General features: G+C 35.5%; 1 protein-coding gene across 4 annotated transcripts; it reads left to right on the top strand.

The window, feature by feature from the left end:
• The first annotated feature begins 37 nt into the window (after nt 1–37).
• Nucleotides 38–10,004, top strand: NDUFB3 (NADH:ubiquinone oxidoreductase subunit B3). 4 transcript variants are annotated; one of them, XM_067026554.1, is made up of 3 exons: nt 38–111; nt 5,947–6,088; nt 9,713–10,004. In XM_067026554.1, the coding sequence occupies exons 2-3, from the start codon at nt 5,949–5,951 to the stop codon at nt 9,867–9,869; spliced, it is 297 nt and encodes a 98-aa protein (XP_066882655.1). In that variant the 5' UTR covers nt 38–111; nt 5,947–5,948; the 3' UTR covers nt 9,870–10,004. The 4 variants fall into 4 exon arrangements, with proteins under 4 accessions (XP_066882655.1, XP_058909466.1, XP_066882653.1 ...); XM_059053483.2 differs by having other exon boundaries at nt 107–197; XM_067026552.1 differs by lacking the exon at nt 38–111 and adding an exon at nt 211–295.
• The last annotated feature ends 13,339 nt before the right edge of the window (nt 10,005–23,343 follow it).

Genomic DNA, 23,343 nt, shown 5'->3' on the forward strand with positions numbered 1-23,343 from the left:
CGGGGAAAATGTCCACCACTTCCAGCCTCCTTCATGTCACCTCCACCTGGTCCAGGAATCTGTGACCCAGGACCAGAATGTTAAATTTCTCCTCTGCTTTCCTGCCGTAAGGTACTCGCGGTGACAACTTCCGTTTCCGGTTGCCTCCGGCTGGTGGGTTGAATCTTGAGTGTCCTGAGAGGTCAGATTGCTGTCAGGTAAATAGGGGAGCTGGTGGTAGATCTCTTGATCGGGAATGAGAATGAGACTCTACTCCGGGGATTGTCGAAAAGGAGAGACCAAACAGAGAAGGATGGTGAGAATGAGCTCAAGAGGGAAGGAGATCGAAGAACTAGCAGGAGAGAACTATGAAGTCCTGGGGTAGTGAGGGGTGGTCGTAGAAGGACGCTGTGAGGATCACTGTGGTTGTTAAGTCCAGATGCTTTTTTTCCTCCTGTGTCACCCGCAACACCCCCCGCCCCGTGTTTTTTGGTTTATCTTTGAGTCGAATGAAGGCACAACCGCACTCAAATCGAAAATTTGTAAAATAGGGATACTTGTAATGCCTGCCTCACGAGCATGTATAGTACAGTTTTAAATAAGATTTTTCTGGTATGAAAGTTTATGACACAATGTTAAAAGGGTACAAAATCACATCAATTTTTAGTGTGATTACTATTAAATTGCATATACGCGGATACAGGGACTGGAAGGAACACTAAAGGGGAAAACAGTTAATTTGTCTTTTATTTTCTAATGTACTTATGGTACAATTTTTTAAATGAGGAGAAATTGGAATATATACTTCAAGGTCTTCGGTAAACTGTGAAATTACATATAGTGTAAGCGGCATTACCCTTTTATTTCCTTCTTAGGGAAAGTATGCCAACACTGTTCCTGTACTAGAGCCAGCTCCCATTAGTGGAGGTTGATATCCAACAAACTTGTAGGTTCACTCCAAACATAGGTAGATAGAAGGAGGTGAAAAAAAATTCATGATTACATGCTCTTTCCTTGTTGAACTTATTTCCTTGCTGTTCTTGTCTGAAAAGCTCTGAAAGGGAAATAATCACCTCTTGTTGAGTCCTTGGCACGATTTAAGTCACTTTATCTAATTTTAGTTTTTATTGTGAAGTATACATAACAGAAGGCTGTATAAAACATAAGTACATTTTGAAGAATTATAATTAAGCAAACACTTGATCACCACCTCTCAGGTTAGGAACTAAAGCATTGCCAAAAACTTAAATATGCATTCTCAGCAGAGGTGATTGCCTTTTAAGGAGGTAAAAAATGGTTCTTGTTGGGTGGGGGTGAGGGGGCAAAAAAACCCTTAGATAATACAATAGTTTGTGGCCCTCCAAAGAGCTATAGAACATAAACTATGGTATTAAATTTTCATGTGGAGGGGTAGGGTGAGAACATGATTAGGGGAAAAAAAGGCCTTAAGAAAGCACCTTTGGGGTACAGTAATTACAATACGTTGAAAAACACTGCCTTAGAAGCTCCTTGAATGAGTTTCTGTGATTCCATCTCCTCAAGCAAGAGGTAACCAGCATCCTAACTTGTAATAATCATTTACTTGTTTCACTTAAATTTTTTTCCTAGAAAATGAATTGTTAGGTTTTTTCATTTATATAAATGGGATTCAAAGTGTGTATTTTTTTTCTGACTCATCCCTTGCTCATTCTTATATTTGTGAAATTCATTCATACTTTTGCATGTTTTTCATTGTGTAATATTCCATAATTAATCCATTCCATAGTTGGACGTTTGAGTTGTTTACAGCTTGGGGCTAGCATAAATAATAAGGCTAGAAAGATTCTTTTTTTTTTTTCATCGTGTGTTTGGCATTTTTGTGGAATTTTTATTTAACAGTTTTTCCACCTGATTCTCTTGCATTCTTTTTTTTGTGGGGGGGCTGCGTTGTGTCCTCGTTGCTGCACCGGGCTTTCTCCAGTTGTGGCGAGCTGGGGCTACTCTTTGTTGCGGTGTGTGGGCTTCTCATCGTGGTGGCTTCTCTTATTGTGGAGCGTGGGCTCTAGGTGCGTGGGCTTGAGTAGTTGCAGCACGCTGGCTTCAGTAGTTGTGGTTTGCAGACTCTAAAAGCGCAGGCTCATTATTTGTGGTGCACAGGCTTAGTTGCTCTGTGGCATGTGGGATCTTTCCGGACCAGGGCTCGAACCCGTGTCCCCTGCACTGGCAGGCAGATTCTTAACCACTGCGCCACCAGGGAAGTCCCTGTCTATTTGCCTGTTGATTATAGAATATATCTGTTATACAGATGCAAGAGTTTCTCTAGAGCAGTGCTGTCTAGTGCAAATATAATACAAACCGCATGTTATTTAAAAATTTCTAGTAGCCATATTAAAAGGTAAAAAGAAATATAAAATTAATTTTAATAATGTATTTTATCTAACCGAGTATATATTCAAAATATTACCATTTTAAGGTGTAATCACTATTAAAAGTTATTAATGAAATATTTTACATTTTCTTCATGCTGTCTTCAAAAGTGATGTGTTTTACAGAATATGCTGTTTCCATAAATGCAAACACTTGATCTGCATTTATATTTCATAAAATTTACAGTTGATAAAGCAGCTTTGCTTGCCCAGTTTGTACCAAACACACTTTAAAATTTTCCAATAATTGGTTTGAAAATCCGTTTTGAAATTTAAATTAATTAAAATTAAATAAAAATTGTTAGTTCCCCAGTTGCATAGGCCACATTTAGGGAGCTAGTGGCTACCATATTGGACAGTGCAGATCTAGAGTATATATACAGTACCTATGACTGGAATTGCTAGGCCGTAAGATATTCAAATGTTTAACTTTTCTAGGTCATACCAAACAGTTTTTTACAGTGGTTTTGTTAAATCACATTCTCACCACCTGGGTGTGAAAGAGGAAGGCACATCATCACAATGTGTTTTCCCCAATTTTCACAATCTTGCGAGGTAGGTTTTAACCTCATGTTATATGAAGAAACTGAAGTTGAGCAAGATTTAAATGATTTGCACAGGATTTTACAGCTATTAATGGTGCATTCAGGGTTTGATGCCAGATCTGTACAGCACCAAAGTCTGCACTTCAGTAGGATTCCAAACTCTTCCTTCAAGTGATCAGGATATCATTGTTTGATTTATGGCTATTCTGAAGTAGAAATAATTTTTAAGAGAAAATGAATCTTCCCTAAAAATAGTGTTGTTCAACTTTTTGTTCTTCTTGAAAAGTCATTAAAATATTTAGTAAATGCCTATGAAGGGACTCTTACTGAAATATTTTAATTAGATAGAAGAGAAAATACATTGAATTGATTAAAGGAAATTTGTTTAGGAGAAATGAGTATAGGTATACTTTCATGTTTTTTTTTTCAAAGATATATCTTCCAAATTACTTAATATTTTGAGCATAGTAGCATTGTAACTTTGAGATAGCCTTCATACCATGGTAATATTTCAATTTTCATTTTCAAAATCAAGCTATTTAATCAAAATTTTTTGACCTTTGTTTTGTATTCTCTTCCAAGTACATTGATACTCAAGTACGTTTAATGTTCTAGAATTGACATTTGCCAAAATAAGGGTTTTCTTGTAATCTAAAGATTTTTGGAATGAAACATTATTTTTAAAACATTTTTTGGGAAACATAGAAGAAGCCAGCACTTTATCATTATAATTAAATGCTTCTAGAAGTCTTTCTTTTGTGATAATGTATTGAATCTCAAAAGTCATACTGAAATCTGAAACCATAATTTGTTTCCTTTATATTATTGAATCCACCAAATAATAATGAAATAATGGATTAAATGTTTCATTCAAAGTTGTGAATGCTTTAGTTTTAACTTGTGTTTGGTAGGTGTTCATTTTTATTCTCTTTTAAATGTGAAAATCATCAACATAGTGTTTTTTGATATCTTAACATGTCTATAAATAAAAATATTAAGTGTTGGCTAATTTGTCAGAATTACTATATACAGTTTTGTCCCCCATATTCTGGGAACTATTGTTTAATGAAATGAGCACTTCACATAATGTGTCTTTAGTATACACTATCTAATAGTTACCTCTGTCTTCTAAAATTCAGTGTAAGAATCCTGCCTTATTATTGGACTTGTTTATAGTTATAAATGGTAATAATTATTGGTAATAATTATTTGGTTTGGTTTTATTTCTGGAAAGTAGTGATTATAGAATTGCTACTGCTAACCTTATACAAATTACAGTATAGCATTATTAATTCATACCCTGTTAATTTGAAATTCATAACAATATAACTGGGGACTGAGCTCAAGTTTATTTTTGTATTATCTATAAAAATAACTAGAAAACTGAAATCTTTATATACCCATTGGGGGCATATTTTATTAAAGCAAATTTATCGATTAAAAAGGGGTCCTAAGGACTCTATTAATGGAAGAGTATGTTAAAAAAAAACCTTATACTTAATATATGTATATCTGAATCAGTTTGCTGTACACATGAAACTAACACAACATTGTAGATCAACTATATTTCAATAAAAATTTTTTTAAAAAGTCTCTGTTGATCTACATCAAGAGTTAGCAAACTAGAGACTTCCCTGGTGGGGCAGTGGTTAAGAATCCGCCTGCTAATTCAGGGAACATAGGTTCGAGCCCTGGTCCAGGAAGATCCCACATGCCGCGGAGCAGGTAAGCTTGTGAGCCACAACTACTGAGCCTGCTCTCTGGAGCCCATGAGCCACAGCTGCTGAAGCCCATGCACCTAGAGCTTGTGCTCTGCAAAAGGAGAAACCACTGCAATGAGAAGCCCACACACTGCAATGAAGAGTAGCCCTCGCTCGCCACAACTAGGGAAAGCCCGTGCACAACAATGAAGACCCAATGCAGCCAAAAATAAATAAATAAATAAATAAATTTATTAAAAAAAAAAAAGTTAGCAAACTACAGCCTGCTGGCCAAATTCAGCCCATTGCCTGTTTTTATGTGGCCAGTGAGTTAAGAAGGGTTTTTACAGATGAACATTTGCAATCAATTTGATACTAAGGAACACTAAACTTTGAGCCCCAGTTAAGCAAAATGTTATCCCCCGAAAAAGGAATTGCATTTTTTCATCAGAAGACTTGTATTATAAAAAATTATACTGTTATATTTTGAATTTTATCAATAAATATTTATGGAAATTTGTTTTCTCTCCTGTTATATAAAGTACCTACATAATAACCTTGATTTTACCTGTTGGCCAACAAAGCCTAAAATATTTACTATGTGGCTCTTTACAGAAAAAGTTCATGTGATCCATATTAACCACAGTAATAACTCATTTTTAAAGAATCATCTGAAGAAAGCACGTAACAAAACAGTATGTACAACATTTTTGTTATAGATATTCATGCATTATGAAAGACTGAAAAGAAGGAAACAGTATTACTTAAAAGTTAGGAGCAAGGGCTCTGAAATGAAACTGCAATGTTCAAAATGTTCAAAACCCAGTTGTACCATTAACTATTTTTGTTGCCTTCAGAAAGTTACTTACTTTCTTGGAGACTCATTGTCTTCATCTATAAAATGGGGATAATAATAGTAATTTAAGTTCAGAGTTGTTTTAGGAATAATGTGGAGTCAAGACAGTTAAAGCACTTTATCATAGTGCACCTGGCACATAGGGCATGATAAATATTTGCTATTATTATAATGAAGAAAGAAACCAAATAGTAAATGGTTATCTCTTAGTGACGGGATTACTGATTATTTTTCTTTTTTATATTTTGCATGTGTATATTTCCAAACTGTGAACATGTACTAGTTATGTAAAGAGACACTGTTTTATAAAATTTCTTAGCTTCGAATTTTCAAGTATTTATATTGCCCTTCTTTTTATAACATTAACTTTAAATGTTTTACCTTAAAACATAAATAGTAAACTTGGGTATTTGATATCTACAATATATGTATTTCTCCCTTAAATTAATCTTTTCCTGTAGACATGGCCCATGGACATGGACATAAACATGGTCATAGTAAAATGGAACTTCCAGATTATAAACAATGGACTATAGAAGGGACACCATTAGAAACTGTCCAGGAGAAGCTGGCTGCACGAGGGCTAAGGGATCCATGGGGCCGGTAAGAATAATTAAATAATTTAAATAGAACTTATCCTAGAGAAGCAGTATCTATGTTCCTTTTCAATGTGTTCTCTTTTTAAAAAAATCATTGAAAATGGCCTTTTACATTTAAGTTTTAAAATCAGCTTTATTAAAATACCACTTATATACAGTAAAATTCACCCCACTTTAAGTGTATAATTCCATGAGTTTTGACAGATGTGTGCAGGTACGTGTGCAGTTACGTGACTACCACCACAATCATGGTGCAGAATATTTCTAGAATACCAAAAAGTTCCCTGATGATCCTTTGCACTCAGTGCTATCCTACCCCTGGTTCCTGGCAACCGTTGATCTGCTTTTTCAATTAGAATCATACAGTCTGTAGTCTTTTGTTCTGCACACTTTCACTTATCATAGTGCTTTTGAGACTTATGTACATTGTTAACTTATATCCATAGTTCCTTCCTTTTTTATTGCTAAGTACCACTCCATTGTATGCATATACCTCATTTTGTTTACTGTTCACCAGTTGATGGCCATCTGGCTTGTTTCCAGTTTTTGGCTATTATGAGTAAAGTTGCTTTAAACATTCAAGTACAAGTCTGTGTGAACATATGCTTTCATTTCTCTTGGGTAAATACCTAACAGTGGGATTTCTGAATCATTTGAAAAGTATATTTTTTAAAATAAAAAACTGCCAAACTGTTTTACAAAGTGGCTGTACCATTTTGCATTCCCACCAACAATGCATGAGAATTTCAATTGCTCAATGTCGTCCTCAATACTTGGTATTATCAGCCTTTTAATTTTAGCCATTCTAGTGAATGTGATAGTAATATCTCTTTGGGTTTCAATTTGTATTTCCATGAAGAATGACGATCACGAGAATCTTTTCATATGCTTGTCATTTGTATATTTTCTTTGGTGCAATGTTTATTAAGATCTTTTGCCCATTCTATTTATCAGAGTGTTTGTCTTTTATTGAATTATAAGAGTTGTCTATATATTTTTAATATAAGTCCTTTATCAGATAAAAGTTTTGCAGATGTTTTTCCCAGAGTGTGGCTTATCTTTTCATTTTCTTTTTTTTAAATAAATTTATTTATTTGTTTGTTGGTTTATTTATTTTTGGCTGCGTTGGGTCTTCATTGCTGCATGCAGGCTTTCTCTAATTGCAGTGAGCGGGAGCTACTCTTCATTGTGGTGTGCAGGCTTCTCATTTCGGTGGCTTCTCTTGTTGCACAGCACAGGCTCTAGGCGCACAGGCTTCAGCAGTTGTGGCTTGCAGGCTCTAGAGCACAGGTTCAGTAGTTGTGGCACACAGGCTTAGTTGCTCTGCAGCATGTGGGATCTTCCCGGACCAGGGATCAAACCCATGTCCCCTGCATTGGCAGGCAGATTCTCAACTGCTGTTCCACCAGGGAAGTCCCTCTTTACGTTTTCTTAATGATGTCTTTCAAAGAGTTTTAAATTTTGCTGAAGTCCCAGTTTAGCATTTTCTTCTTTTATGGTTTGTGCGTTTTGCATCCTAAGATTTTCTCCTAATCTTCTTCTGGAAGCTTTTATAGTGTTCTTTCTTACATTGAGGCATATGATCCATTTGAGTTAATTTTTATGTCATATGAGGTAAGGATGAAGGTTAATGTTTTTGCATATGGACCTCCAGTTGTTCTAGCACCATATATTAAAAGACTGTCTTTCCCCATTAATTGACTTTGACACCATTGTCAAAAGTCAGTTGACAATATCTGTACTGTCTATTTCTGGATTCTTTTCTGTCACCCTGATCAATATATCTATTTTACGTCAATACCACACTGTCTTCAAATCAGGTAGTATAAAATAAGATGTCCAACTTTTTAAAAAAATTGTTTTAGCTATTCCAGTTCTTGTATTTATATTTAAATTTTAGAATGAGCTTTTCAGTTTTTATAAAAAACCTGCTTGGAATTTAATTGGGATCACCTTGAATCTTTAGCTCAATTGAGGATAACTGCTGTCTTAACAAAATTGTCTTCCAGTCCATGGACAGTTTAGATCCTCTTTAATTTTCTCAGCAGTGTTCATATAGTCTTGTACATATTTTGTTCAATTTATCCTGACTTATTCCATATTTTTTATGCTATTGTAAACAGTATTTTTAAACTTCAATTTCCAGTTGTTCATTGCTAATATATAAAAATATAATTGCTTTTTATATATTGAATTTGTATCTTGTTACCTTGCTAAATTCACTTTTTAGTTCTAGCAGACGTTTCTTACAGATTCCTTAGAATTTACTTCATAGAAGATCATTTCGTCTACAAAGACAATGTTACTTGTTTTTCTGTCTATAACCTTTTAATTTCTTTTTCTTGCATTATTGCATGGGCTAACACTACTAGTATAATGTTGAATAAAAGTGGTGTATTTGAACATCCTAGCTTTATCCCTAATTGGGGAAAGCATTCAGTCTTTCATCATTAAGTGTAATGTTGTAGAATGTTCAGAGATGCCTTTCATCAAGTTGAGGAATTTCTCTTCTATTCCTGGGTTACTATGAGTTACTATTATTACTGTTATTGTTACTAATAGGTGTTGAATTTTGTTAAATGATTTTTCTACATCTATTGAGGCGCTCACCTCTTTTTTTATTCTGTTAGTATGGTGAGTTAATTTTATTCATTTTCAGATGTTATACCAATCTTGCATTCTTTTGAGGTAAACCCTACTTCATCGTGATATATTATCCTTTTAAATATTGCTGCATTCAATTTTCTAAAATTTTGTTAAGAATATTTGCATCTATGTTGATGAGGAATATTAATCTGTAGTTTTCTTCTAATGTCTTTGTCTGGTTTTGGTGTCTTAAATTAGATTTGATTAGCTTTCGTAAGTCAGATTTTTAGAGTTAAGTGGATTTTGTTCTTTAAAACATGGTTTTTTCCACTCATCTATCCTTACCTGCGAGAGAAGACTATTTTTCACTAGAGCGCTCTGATTTGTTTCCTTCTTTGTTCAGGATACTCAAAAGAATGGTTGCCAGAGCACAAAATTAGTCTACTAAAGTTCAGGCTTCTATGACAGGGAAAATCAATGATCCTCTTGAATAGTAATAGTATTATCGAGTGTTACATACTCTTTGTGCCAAAATACATCATACATTACTCTGTTTAATCTTTATAATAATGCTATAAGGTAAATAGTAATCATTATCGAGTAGAAGAAACAGGCCCAACAGGTTAAGTAACTTGCAGAGCCTAAATTGTGTATCTAGTATGGCAGAGCAAAGATTAATACCCAGGTCTCTTAACTTCCTCTTTCCATGAAGCTGTAATGACTAGTATGAGCAAAGCTACACAACTGACCTGTGATGGATAGGCCAGGGTGAGCCTTGCATTTGAGAATTCTGTAAAATCCTGAGTACTATGACTGTGAAATATGAAATCATCAAGTGTTTTTTCTTGTATTTCATGTACGTAATGTGGGCATATAGATCTAATTATCTTATGCCAAAGAAAGATTCCTATTGTGATCCACTTAGATTATCTTATATAAGGTTGCATTTAAGTCTGTTAGAAAGATGAAATCAAATATATTTTACTCAATGAATGTATGTAAGTCATACGTGAATATAATTTTCCCCTTTTTTTCCCTCTAGCAATGAAGCTTGGAGATACATGGGTGGCTTTGCAAATAATGTTTCCTTCGTTGGTGCATTATTAAAAGGATTCAAATGGGGATTTGCTGCATTTGTGGTAGCTATAGGGGCTGAATATTACCTGGAGTCCCAGAAAAAAGATAAGAAGCATCACTGAAGATAATACCTGGAATTATCTTTTAATGTCTTCTTAACTCTCTTATAAAAAGAATATTTCTTCACTGTAGCCTACTCATCTGTGTTTCTTCCTTAAAGAATACTAGTAAGATTTAATAAAGTAAGAGAACATGTACCAGTCTGCTTTGTCATTCTTTAAAAAAATAAAGTGTCTCCAGCCATATCAGATTTGGTTTGGAATACTTGGGGGGTTGAGGACTGGCAGCAGTACATTCTGCAAATAGCAGACAGCCGGCATATATTTGAACAAATGGGTATGTTCTAATAGTTTTTTTTTAATTTTAAATATTGTGATAAAATTTGCCATCTTGTTTTTAAGTGAACAGTCAGTGACATTAAATATATTAATAATGTTGTGCTACCATCACCACCATCCATCTCCATAACTCTTTTCATCTTTTAAAACTGAAAGTCTATGCCCATTAATTAGTAACCCCTCATTCTGCCTTCCCCTCAGCCTCTGGCAACCATCATTCTACTTTCTGTCTCTGTGATTTTTGACTACTCTAAGTACCTCATATAAGTAGAATCATTCAGAATCTGTCTTTTTGTGACTGGCTTATTTCATTTTGCATAATGTCCTCAAGGTTCATCTGTGTTGCCTGGGTCAGAATTTCCTTTCTTTTTAAGGCTGAATAATATTCCATTTTATGTACATACCACATTTTGCTTATCCATTCATTCATTGATGGACACTTGGGTTGCTTCCACATTTTAGCTGCTGTGAATAATACTGCTATGAACATAGGTGTACTCTAACAGATTTTTTTTTTTTTTTGGCTGCACCTTGCGGCATGTGGGATCTTAGTTTCCTGATCAGGGATTGAACCCGTGCCCCCTGCCATGGAAGCACGGAGTCTTAACAACTGGACCACCAAAGAAGTCCCCAGGTTTTTATTTTTAATTTTTAAAATATTTTAAACTATTTATTTATTTATGTATTTGGCTGCATCAGGTCTTAGTTGCAGCACGTGAGATCTTCATTGCAGCATGTGGAACCTTTCCTTGCAGTGTGTGGGCTTCTCTCTAATTGTGTTCAGACTCCAGAGCGTGTGGGCTCAGTAGTTGCAGCACACGGGGTCTCTAGTTGTGGTGCACAGGCTCTAGAGAGCACAGGCTCAGTAGTTGCGGCGCACGGACTTAGTTGCCCCGTGGCATGTGAGATCTTTAGTTTCCTGACCAGGGATCGAACCTGCTTCCCCTGCATTGGAAGGCTGGACCACCAAGGAAGTCCCCCAATTTTTTTTAAATAAATTTATTTATTTTTGGCTGCATTGGGTCTTCATTGCTGTGCGTGGGCTTTCTCTAGTTGCAGTGAGTGAGGGTACTCTTCGTTGCAGTGCACGGGCTTCTTATTGCGGTGGCTTCTCTTGTTGCGGAGCACGGGCTCTAGGTGTGTGGGCTTCAGTAGATGTGGCATGCAGGCTTCAGTAGTTGTGGCTCGCGGGGTCTAGAGCACAGGCTCAGTAGAGCATTCTTTTCAAATGAACATGGAACATTTACCACAACAGACTATATTCTGTGCCATAAAACTACATTTAAGAGGATTGAAACAACACAAAGTATATTCTTAGACCATGAAGAAATCAGACTAAAAATAACATCTGAAAAATCTACAAGTATTTGGAAATTGGACAGCACACTTGTAAATACCCCCTGCTCAAAAAAGTCTAGGTATATTAGAAAATATCTTTAACTGAATAAAATAAGAATACAAATAGCAAAATTTGTGACATGCAGCTAAAAAGATTGATCTCTAGCTAGACTGATGAGAAAAAAGACACAAATTAGGAATACTAGTAATGAAAGAAGAGATATCACTGCAGATCCCTTAGAGACATTAAAACAACAATGAAACAATATTTATTGGCAACTTTATGCAAATAAACTTTGATGAAATTGACTACATCCTTATGAGACAAACTACCAAAGCTCACTAAAGAAGTAAATAACCTGAATAGCCATATATATATTAAAGAAATTGAATTTCTGGTTAATTGTAAATTCATTTGCTGGATTAGGTAGTGAAAAGATGGAAAGTGCAGTGCTTGATACATTAATAGAGAATAACAGTAGTTTTGTTCTCAAATCTTAGAATTGATTTTTCTTATCCATCAATATTTGCTGGAAGCAAGAAGTAAAGTTTTCTTTATATTTTAATTTGAAAATTATTGCCTGAATACCTTAGGAGTTGCAAAGCATACAAACGACTGTCATCTGAGCTGTTGTCATTACTTGAACTAGAACCAATTAAATGTGATACTCGTTTTTAAAATGACCAAAGTACATTTGAGAGTAATGCTAATTATGTGTCTGCTAGCCTCATGAATAAGCACTGTAGATGATTATTAAAAGGGTTATTAGCCCTTTTCTGTATGTTGGCCAAGTTCATAGTAGAGTAACAAAACCTAAGATGGCATAGCTAGTAAATTCTAGAGTTAGATTTGAATCCAGGTCGGACTCCACAGCCCATAGTTACCACTAAATTATGTTACCTATCATGTTGTATCTGATTACTACTATAAGATGCCATAAAATTATCATTTTGGATCTTTTCTCAGCACTACTTTCTAATTACGCTTGAAGTAAACAGTAGGGATTTTAAAAAATCTAAAATATGGCATGTAATATTTTATGAAAAAATAATGAATACAGTCATTTTACTGTATACTTGTACTTTGAAGGGAACTCTGTTTTGATACACCTAATGAAACAGATTTAGACATTTTTTTAAAAGTAACATGAGGACTTTGGAGGGACAAGTTGGCGCAGAAACTGTATAAAGACAAAACCATGGAAAGAATAAGAATTTATCCAAGTGGGCAATTAATATGATGGAAGAAACAAATTAGAAGAAAATTAAAAAGGAAAAGAAGGAGTTGTAGGATTACGGACCTGATGGAAGCAGCAGAGACAAACAGAACTTGCACAATAGGATGTATTTACAATCATCCACTCGCTGCTTCAATCAAATATAGACCTTAATGATACTGTGAAAAGGAAAGTACTTTACATTGGGTTTTAACAGTCAGTCTACATATTAACATAAATTTGTTTAAGTTTGGAGAGAGAGGACATTGGCAAGGCTTGCTTGGTTAGGGACTAGATAAAGCTATTCCGGTAGAAATAAATTGAGTCTTACCCTTCATTCTCTTTCTCTTTCCTATCACTGATCATATTTGTCATTTTTCTTTTTAAAAATTTGGGTATCAGAGAATAGACAGACTTTTTTTTTTTTTTTCCAGTACGCAGGTCTCTTACTGCCGTGGCCTCTCCCGTTGCAGAGCACAGGCTCCGGAAGCGCAGGCTCAGCGACCATGGCTCACGGGCCCAGCTGCTCCGTGGCATGTGAGATCTTCCCGGACCGGGGCACGAACCCGTGTCCCCTGCATCGGCAGGCGGACTCTCAACCACTGCACCATCAGGGAAGCGAAGCCCTAGATAGACAATTTCTAACATGGTAGTTCCCCAAATGGGATACACACAACTCATGGGATGTACGAGACTATGCATTGATGTGAGAAGAGAAGAAATTTAAACATTTATTTTCATGTTTAATAAAAACGAATTCAATTTTGCTAATGTTTAACGTACAGACAGTGGGGTTTTCCCTTATTTGGTGGCTACCAAGTGATCACATAGAATTGTTGGTAACTAAGGTATCCTGAGGGGAAAGTGGGAGTTCCGCCCTCCAAAGGGGAGAACAAAGGGACTTTTCAATGGATTGCTACAGATTGTACTTTATATGTACTTGGTTCCTGGAATTTATTATCTGCTAGTTTTACTAAACTAAACTTCGTGAAGTGGGTAAGTGCCTTAAAAAGATTTTTTACAAAGAAGCTGCTAATAATGATATGCATGAACAAGCAAACAACAAGAAAATAAGTTATGAACTCTTCATCAGCAACATTACCGGGTAAATTACAATGAGCTAACCATGAAAAAAAAGACAACCAAAAAATAAAAGATCAAAATATGGATTGGACCCACTGTTAGTGCAATAAACCTTGCCCTAAGAGTATATAAATCTGATATATTAACTAATGATGGCATGTAGTCCTTTTAAGAAAATATTTATTTATTTATTTGGCTATGTCGGGTCTTAGCTGAGGCACACGGGATCTTCATTATCACGTGCGGGATGTTTGTTGCATAATGCAGGATCTTTAGTTGTGGCATGTGGAATCTTTAGTTGCTGGCATGCTGGCTGTTAGTTGTGGCATGCGGGATCTAGTTCCCTGACCAGGAATCAAACCCAGGCCCCCAGCATTGGGAGTGCGGAGTCTTAACCTCTGGACCACCAGGGAAGTCCCCATGTAGTCTTCATGATTAGGAAAACATTTAAAATTATGTTTGACAAAAATTACTAAAATTGGGGACTTCCCTGGTGATCCAGTTGTTAAGGCTCTGTGCTTCCTCTGCAGGGGGCCTGGGTTCCGTCCCTGGTCTGAGAACTAAAATTCCCACATGCCGTGTGGTAAGGCCAAAAAAATTACTAAAATTGACTGTAGTGATGGTACACATATCTGTGAATATAATAATAACCACTGAATTCAACACTTTAAAAAATTGTGTTTAATCTTTGTGTTACCCTTAATTTCTATATTTGTGTATTCTTAATGTCGATGTTAATATTTACATATTACATATAAAATGTTAAGACAAAGATGGGGATTTAATGTACTTTCTCCTCAGAGTATTCAGCTGTCATTAAAAAATAGCTTTCAGAGGACTAATCAGATTTTTTAAGTTTTTTTTAAAATGTATAGTTTATAATATAAAACCCAGGTAGTTTAGCTACAAAAATTAAATGTTATTTCATGATGGCCTCTCACTCAGCTGGCAACATGAGTTTCAAAATTTGATATAATCCTCATGGGTCCTCAGAATCTCTAGAATTTCAAGGTATTCAAATTAAACAGCTATACTGTTGAGAGTAGAATCGTCCACTGGAGTCCTAATTTACCTCAATATCAGTTAGCAGAGAGAAATGGGGTGGTTTTTTTGCTTTTGTTTTCATTTTTGTTTTGGGTCAGAAAATCAGCTTCAGGAACTCAGAAAATAGACCACACAATGGAAATTGCATTGCCTGCCAATAATCATATTGAAAAGGATCTATTGCAGAGTGTTATTTTAACACATTATGTTACATATAAATATATATTATATACTTTATTTTTATATATTACATTTATCGTATATTATAAATATAATATTCAAAATGCTTAACTCATTAAATTATTAAATGCCATATATTGTATTAGATTGAATTAACTTTGACACATATAAAAATTTAAAACTGGCTTTAGCTATTTAAAAACAACAATAGCAAAATTCCTTGTCTCAAGATCTGTATATTTTTCTGTTGAATCTCACATTAAAAAAATTAAAAAAAAAAAAAAAAAAACCAACTCTTTTGAAATGTGGCCCCAAGTTACAAAAGTACCTAAAAAGGATTGCTAAAGACTTATGTTTCTGGAAATCCATTGCAAAATAAGAACACTAAGTACATTTATGATGTAAATCAGAAGATTTTGTGCCATTTGGAAAAGTCATATATTTTCATTTTGTGTTTTAAAACTGAAAGAATAATTCTTAATAATGTTCCAAAGAGCGCCCTGCAAAGCAAATTATGACTGGAAAGAAATATTTTACATTTAGATTTTTACCAATTAGAATATTTGTAAATTATTAATTAAATCTTATAAATAAAGCATTTAATACCCCATGCAAATGTTCCACTTTTTTTTTTTTTTTTTTTTTTTTGTGCTAGGTGGGCCTCTCACTGTTGTGGCCTCTCCCATTGCGGAGCGCAGGCTCCGCGGCCATGGCTCACGGGCCCAGCCGCTCTGCGGCATGTGGGATCTTCCCAGACTGGGGCATTGGCAGGCGGATTCTCAACCACTGCGCCACCAGGGAAGCCCTCCACCTACTTTAATTTTAATTGCTCTGTTCCCAAACTGAATTTGGAAATAATAACAGCATTTAACTTGCCTTTTCCTGCTGACTTAATAATTAACCAAACATCTTTCTAAATGTTCTTATTTTAAATACATTGGTCAGACTTTTTTACCTTATTGTAGAAGAGCAAAGGGATTTTAAAAAATCTTTGCATTACACATTTTAATGAATGACACACTTAAGTGAATGTATGACACAGTTAAGTGAATGTTTTGTGATTATAGCTCTTCTTGTGTTATATGTATGATATATTTTATTTCATTTATTCTCTTGCTATAAAATTTCGTGGGAAATACTGTTCAGGGACATAGTACTGAAGGCCAACTCTGTGGTTCACAGTAACCATGGCAATAGCTGTCCTAAAAATAAAAAGTCCCTGTATCAACACAGATGGAATCATCTTACTGAGGAAGAATCAGGTTCACAGGCAGTGGTATCACCTGGACCTGGGAATCCCATGTGATAGTAGCATGAGGGTTTAATACGGATAGAAAAGTTTAAAATTAGATCTTATATTTAGACCAGGATTTTTAGTGCAACATAATTAAAAATTAAAACCATATCTGTAGATGCTAAATAAGTTCTAACGAGGAAACATGTCACAATTCATGTATTTAATAATACAGGGAGACTTCCCTGGTGGTCCAGTGGGTAAGACTCCACACTCCCAATGCAGGGGGCCTGGGTTCAATCCCTGGTCGAGGATCTAGATCCCACATGCATGCCACAACTAAAGATCTCGCATGCCACAACTAAACATGCCGCAACGAAGATCCCGCGTGCTGCAACTAAGACCCGGCACAGCCAAAATAAATATAATAAATAAATAAATAAATATTTTTAAAAAAACAATACAGAGATTAAACTCAAGGTATTAATTCCTTCATTCATGGCTTATAAATGCTCCCTTATATTTGGCCTGGGTTTATCAGCAATTATAATTCTAATAAATCAATTTCTATATTTATAAGTAAATGAAAGAAATTTTTTACAGCCTTAAACCTTAAACATGTTTCTATTATAGCACTAATCATAATGTGTCTTAATTATTCACTCAATGTCTGACTCCCTCATTAAATCATGGTCTCCTTGAAGACAGGGACTGTACCTTTGTGATAGGTGTTTAGGCAGTGTCTGTTGAATGAATGAATTCAAAATTAAAGATCTAGGGCTTCCCTGGTGGCACAGTGGTTAAGAATCCACCTGCCAATTCAGGGGACACGGGTTTCAGCCCTGGTCCAGGAAGATCCCACATGCCGGAGAGCAACTAAGCCCGTGCGCCACAGCTACTGAGCCTGTGCACCATAACTACTGAAGCCCACGTGCCTAGAGCCTGTGCTCTGCAAGAAGAGAAGCCACCACAATGAGAAGCCCATGCACCGGAACAAAGAGTAGGCCCCACTCGCTGCAACTAGAGAAAGCAATGAAGACCCAACGCAGTCAAAAATAAATGAATAAAATAAATAAATGTACTTTTTAAAGTTTATATTAAAAAAACAAAATTAGAGATCTAAATATACAAGTGAGGTAATAGAGGTGATTAGTCACAGATTAACACCTTATCTATGAATCAATAAAGGGTTAGTGGGAATGAAGGATTGGAGAAGGTCACATATTTTCCAGTGTCTAAGAGGCTTCATTGGTTCCAATTGCCTAGAAGAAAACTGAGATCATTTACAAAAGGCCTGTGATAGAAACCTGGGCATATATTCCAGGACTGGGAGGCATTTCCCCAATCCCTTGGCGAGGATGTTAGAACTGAGCTATGCCTAAGCTTTCTGACACATGCTATGTGACCTTCCCCTACTTGCTGATGAGTTGGTAGTAAAAATACTAACCATCAGAGGTCACGACTAGTTTCTGCTAAATGCAACCAACCAATTACCCTATGGCTGTTGCATGCAATAAATATTTCTCATTCAATACATTGGTCATTTTTTGTTTTGTTTTCTCAAGATTACAAGGAACATAACCCCTGCATGCAAATAAGGCATGCTTGCCCAACCTTCCTCCAAAGTCCAAGTCAAGAAGCTTCAGGGAGTTAACAACTAGAAAAGAGACATCTCAGCTCCTTTTCTTCGAATTTTATTCATTCACTTAAATATTTAGTGAGCACCTCCTAGGTACCAGGGATCTTTATGGAACAAAGTATACATCAATGAACAAAACAGACGAATTTCCCTCCTCTTAGTACTTACATACGGGTGCAGGATTATCATTACTAATAGTAGGTCTATTCTCTACCTGGCAGGCACGAGAGACATTTTGTCCACATGCAGTATATTTTTCCAACCAAACTTTTTTTTTCCCTAAGACTATAAATCTGATATTGCAATTTGTCAGTGAGTCTTGATTCTTGATAATGATCTTTCCCTCCTATAAATTGCTCAGAACTTTGTACTTTTGGATTGCACATGTAAATGAGATCACATGGTATTTGTCTTTCTGTGTCTGACTTATTTCACTTAGCATAAAACCCTCAAGATCCATTTCTATTGTCACAAATGGCAAGATTTCATTCTTTTTTATGACTGACTAATGTTCCATTGTACATATACATACCACATTTTCTTTATTTATTCATCTGTCAATGGACACATATTATTTCTATATCTTGGCTATTGCAAATAATGCTGCAATGAACATGGGGGTGCAGATATCTTTTCAAGTTAGTGTTTTTGTTTTCTTTGGATAAATATCCAGAAGTAGAATTGCAAGATGATAGAGTATTTCTATTTAAAAATTTTTGAGGAACCTCCACACTGTTTTCCATAGTGGCTGCACCAACTTACATTCCCACCATCTGTGTATGAGGGTTCCCTTTTCTCTCCATCCTTGACAACACTTGTTATTTCTTGGTTTTTTGTTTGTTTGTTTTTGATAATAGCCATTCTAACAAGTGTGAGGTGATATCTCATTGTCTGATTTTCATTACCCTGATGATTAGTGATGTTGAGTATCTTTTCATGAACCTGTGGGCCATCTGTATGACTTCTTTGAAAAAACGTCTATTCATTACTTCTGTTTTTTAACAAAGACTTTATCACAATTCTTATAATGAGTATAATTCTCATTGAAACTCTTTATACACAATTACACTACTTTTCTTTCACAGTGCTTTGTGAAAAGGAAACCCTCAATAAATATTTGCTGAACAGAATTGAACATGTTTAAAGTAATTTTACTTACTTAAAAATTTTTAAAATCAGTTCTTATGAGGACTATAAATTCCTCTTTTGCCTAACCACCTAAAATCAATCCTTTAAAAAGGAAATAAAAGAGTAACTGAGGAAATAAAAACATAACCATCAGATTTTTTTAAATTGGGGTATGGTTGATTTATAATGTTGTGTTAGTTTCTCCTGTACAACAAAGCGAATCAGCTATATGTATGCATATATCCCCTCCTTCTTGGACCTCCCTCCCACCCAGCTAAGTCACCACAGAGCACCGAGCTGAGCTCCCAGGGCTATACAGCAGGTTTCCACTAGCTATCTGTTTTATACATGAAAGTGTATATATGTCAATCCCAATCTCCCAATTCATCCCAATTCCCCTTCCCCCCTCCCCCCTCTGTGTCCACACATCTGTTCTCTACGTCTGTGTCTCTATTCCTGCCCTGCAAATAGGTTCATCTGTACCATTTTTCTAGATTCCACATATATGTGTCAATATATATTTGTTTTTCTCTTTCTGACTTACTTCACTCTGTATGACAGACTCTAGGTCCATCCACATCTCTACAAATGACCTGATTTCATTCCTTTTTATGGCTGAGTAATATTCCTTTGTATATATGTGTCACATCTTCTTTATCCATTCATCTGTCAGTGGGCACTTAGGTTGCTTCCATGTTCTAGCTATTGTAAATAGAGCTGCAATAAGCATTGTGGTACATGACTCTTTTTGAATTATGGTTTTCTCAGGGTATATGCCCAGTAGTGGGATTGCTAGGTCATATGGTAGTTCTATTGTTAGGTTTTAAGGAACCTCCATACTGTTCTCCATAGTAACTGTATCAATTTACATTCCCACCAACAGTGCAAGAGGGTTCCCTTTTCTCCACACCCTCTCCAGCATTTATTGTTTGTAGATTTTTTTGATGATGGCCATTCTGACTGGTGTGAGGTGATACCTCATTGTAGTTTTGATTTGCATTTCTCTAATAATTAGTGGTATTGAGCATCTTTTCCTGTGCCTCTTGACCATCTGTATGTCTTCTTTGGAGAAATGTCTATTTAGGTCTTCTGCCCATTTTTTGACTGGGTTATTTTTTTTAAGATATTGAGCTGCATGAGCTGTTTGTGTATTTTGGAGATTAATCCCTTGTCAGTTTCTTCATTTGAAAATATTTTCTCCCATTCTGAGAGTGGTCTTTTTGTCTTATTTACAGTTTTCTTTGCTGTGCAAAAGTTTTAAGTTTAATTAGGTCCTATTTGTTTATTTTTGGTTTTATTTCTGTTACTCTAGGACGTGGGTCAAAAAAGATCTTGCTGTGATTTATGTCAAAGAGTGTTCTTCCTACGTTTTCCTCTCAGAGTTTTATAGTGTCTGGTCTTACATTTAGGTCTTTAATCCATTTTGAGTTTATTTTTGTGTATGGTGTAGGGAGTGTTCTAATTTAATTCTTTTGCATGTAGCTGTCCAGTTTTCCCAGAACCACTTATTGAAGAAACTGTCTTTTCTCCATTGTATATCCTTGCCTCCTTTGTCGTAGATTAGGTGACCATAGGTGCATGAGTTTATCTCTGGGCTTTCTATCCTGTTCCATTGATCTATATGTCTGTTTTTGTGCCAGTACCACACTGTCTTGATTACAGTAGCTTTCTGGTATAGTCTGAAGTCAGGGAGCCTGATTCCTCCAGCTCTGTTTTTCTTTCTCAAGATTGCTTTAGCTATTTGGGGTCTTTTTTGTTTCCATATAAATTGTAAAATTTTGTGTTATAATTTTGTGAAAAATGCCATTGGTAATTTGATAGGGATTGCATTGAATTTGTAGATTGCTTTGGGTAATAAAGTCATTTTCACAATACTGATTCTTCCAATCCAAGAACATGGTATATTTCTCCATCTGTTTGTGTCATCCTTGATTCTTTCATCATTTTTTTATAGTTTTCTGAGTACAGGTCTTTTGCCTCCTTGGGTAGGTTTATTCCTAGGTATTTTATTTTTTTATTGCGATGGTAAATGGGATTGTTTCCTTAATTTCTCTTTCTGATCTTTCATTGTTAGTGTATAGGAATGCAAAAGATTTCTGCACATTAACTTTGTATCCTGCAATTTTACCAAATTCATTGATTAGGTCTAGTAGTTTTTCTGGTGGCATTTTTAGGATTTTCCATGCATAGTATCATGTCATCTGCAAACAGTGACAATTTGGATTTTGTTTTTTTAAGATTAGAAAAGTAAGTTTTGTTTTTCGGGTTTTTTTGGCTGCGTTGGGTCTTCATTGCTGTGCACGGGCTTGCTCTAGTTGCAGCGAGTGGGGGCTACTCTTCGTTGTGGTGCACAGGCTTCTCATTGTTGTGGCTTCTCCTGTTGAGGAGCATGGGTTCTAGGCATGTGGGCTTCAGTAGTTGTGGCTCACGGGCTCTAGAGCTTAGGCTCAGTAGTTGTGGAGCACAGGTTTAGTTAAGACTAAAGGACTTAAGAGTGCTTTTGCTTGGTTATATGCTAAGTGTACTTTATAGCAAATAGCCAAACTGGTTTCCAAGTTGTATTATGTTACATTTCTGCCAGCAATGTATTAGAGTTGTTATTTCACATTCTCACTGATTCTTTGTATTGTCCACTGTTTTGATTTTAGCCATTCCTGTAGGCTTTTAATTTTTATTTCCCTGATAACTAATGATATTGAATAGATTTCATGTACTTATTGGCCATTGTGTATCCTATTTTGTGAGTTGTCTGTTCAAATCTTTTGCCCATTTATTTTATTATTTTAAAATATTTATTTATTGGCTGCACCAGGTCTTAGTTGCAGCATGCAGGATCTTCGTTCAGCATGTTTAGTTGTGGCATATGGGCTTTTTAGTTGCAGCATGAATGTGGGGTCTAGTTCCCCAACCAGGGATCAAACCTGGACCCCCTGCATTGGGAGCGTGGAGTCTTACCCATTGGACCACCAGAGAAGTCCCCTCTTTTGCCCATTTTAAAAATGGGTCATTTGTTTTATTATTCAGAGTAAGAATTCTTCATATATCGAAGCTTTATGTCCTTTGAGAGATATCTATTGAAAATATATTTCCCTAGTCTATGGCCTGCCTTTTCATTTTCTTTCTTTTTTTTTTTTAAACATCTTTGAGTATAACTGTTTTACAATAGTGTGTTAGTTTCTCCTTTACAACAAAGTGAATCAGTTACACATATACATATGTTCCCATATCTCTTCCCTCTTGCGTCACCCTCATTTTCTTAATGAGGGTCTTTTTTTTTTATGGACAGGAATTTTATTTTTTATTTTTAAATTTTTATTTCTTTTTATTTTTTGGCTGCACTGAGCAACATGTGGGATCTTAGTTTCCCAACAAGAGATGGAACCCACCCTCTGCAGTAGAAGCGCAGAGTTGTAAACACTGGACCACCAGGGAAGTCCTATTTTTTATTTTTTTAATGAGGGTCTTTTGAAGAACAGATTTTTGATGGATACCAATTTGTAAATGTTTTCTTTTATGATTTGTGCTTTTTTATGTCCTAAGAATCCTCTGCCTACCCCCAAATTTCAAAGATTTTCTTCTAAGAATTTTGTAGTATACAGCAATGAAAATCAATTAACTATACAGACATACAGCACAATAAATCTCAATGAACATAATGTTGAGCATAAAAAGGAAGGCACAAAAGAATACAGTTTATTTTCATTCATATAGAGTGCAAAAATAGTCAAAACTAAGCTATACTGTTTAGAGATGCATATGTAAGTTGTAAAACTTATAAAGTCAAGAAAATCATTATCTCCAAAGTTGGGATAGTGGTTACCTCTAGGGGGAGGAAGTGGGTTATGATCAGGGAGGGACACACAGGGGACCTCTGAGATGTTTCTGTTTTGTGCCTTGGGTGGTGGTTACATGGATGTTTGATTTATAATTCTTTATTAATGTGTGTATTTGTTTCATACACTTTTCTGAATTCTTTTACATTTCACAGTTTTAAAAAATTCAAGGAGCCCTAACTTCATTATAATTCCTAACTCTGGGATTAAAAAAAGAAAAGAAAACCTCAATAGAAGGGTTAGAAAAATAGAAGTGTCCTAAAAAGTAGAGGTAAAGGACAAAGAAAAAAGGAGAAAATAGACAAAAAATGCAGAGCAAGTTAAGGAGGGACAATAGAAAGAAAGAAAGAAAGAAAGAAAGAAAGAAAGAAAGAAAGAAAGAAAGAAAGAAAGAAAGGAAGGAAGGAAGGAAGAAAGAAAGCAAGAAAGAGGAAAGGGAAAAGAAACAGAGAAAAATGGGTAGGACAAATCACCAGCTGAATGCTTAAAGTCTTCTAGAACT

Source organism: Kogia breviceps, chromosome 2 (genome assembly GCF_026419965.1).
Source record: "Kogia breviceps isolate mKogBre1 chromosome 2, mKogBre1 haplotype 1, whole genome shotgun sequence".
Classification (NCBI taxonomy): domain Eukaryota; kingdom Metazoa; phylum Chordata; class Mammalia; order Artiodactyla; family Physeteridae; genus Kogia; species Kogia breviceps.

What these genes read in the sequence shown, in the direction of transcription:
- NDUFB3 (XM_067026554.1), top strand. Translation starts at nt 5,949, where the DNA reads ATGGCCCATGGACATGGACATAAACATGGTCATAGTAAAATGGAACTT. An exon ending in CTAAGGGATCCATGGGGCCG is followed by an intron (nt 6,089 to 9,712) that starts GTAAGAATAATT and finishes TTTTCCCTCTAG; the next exon opens with CAATGAAGCTTGGAGATACA.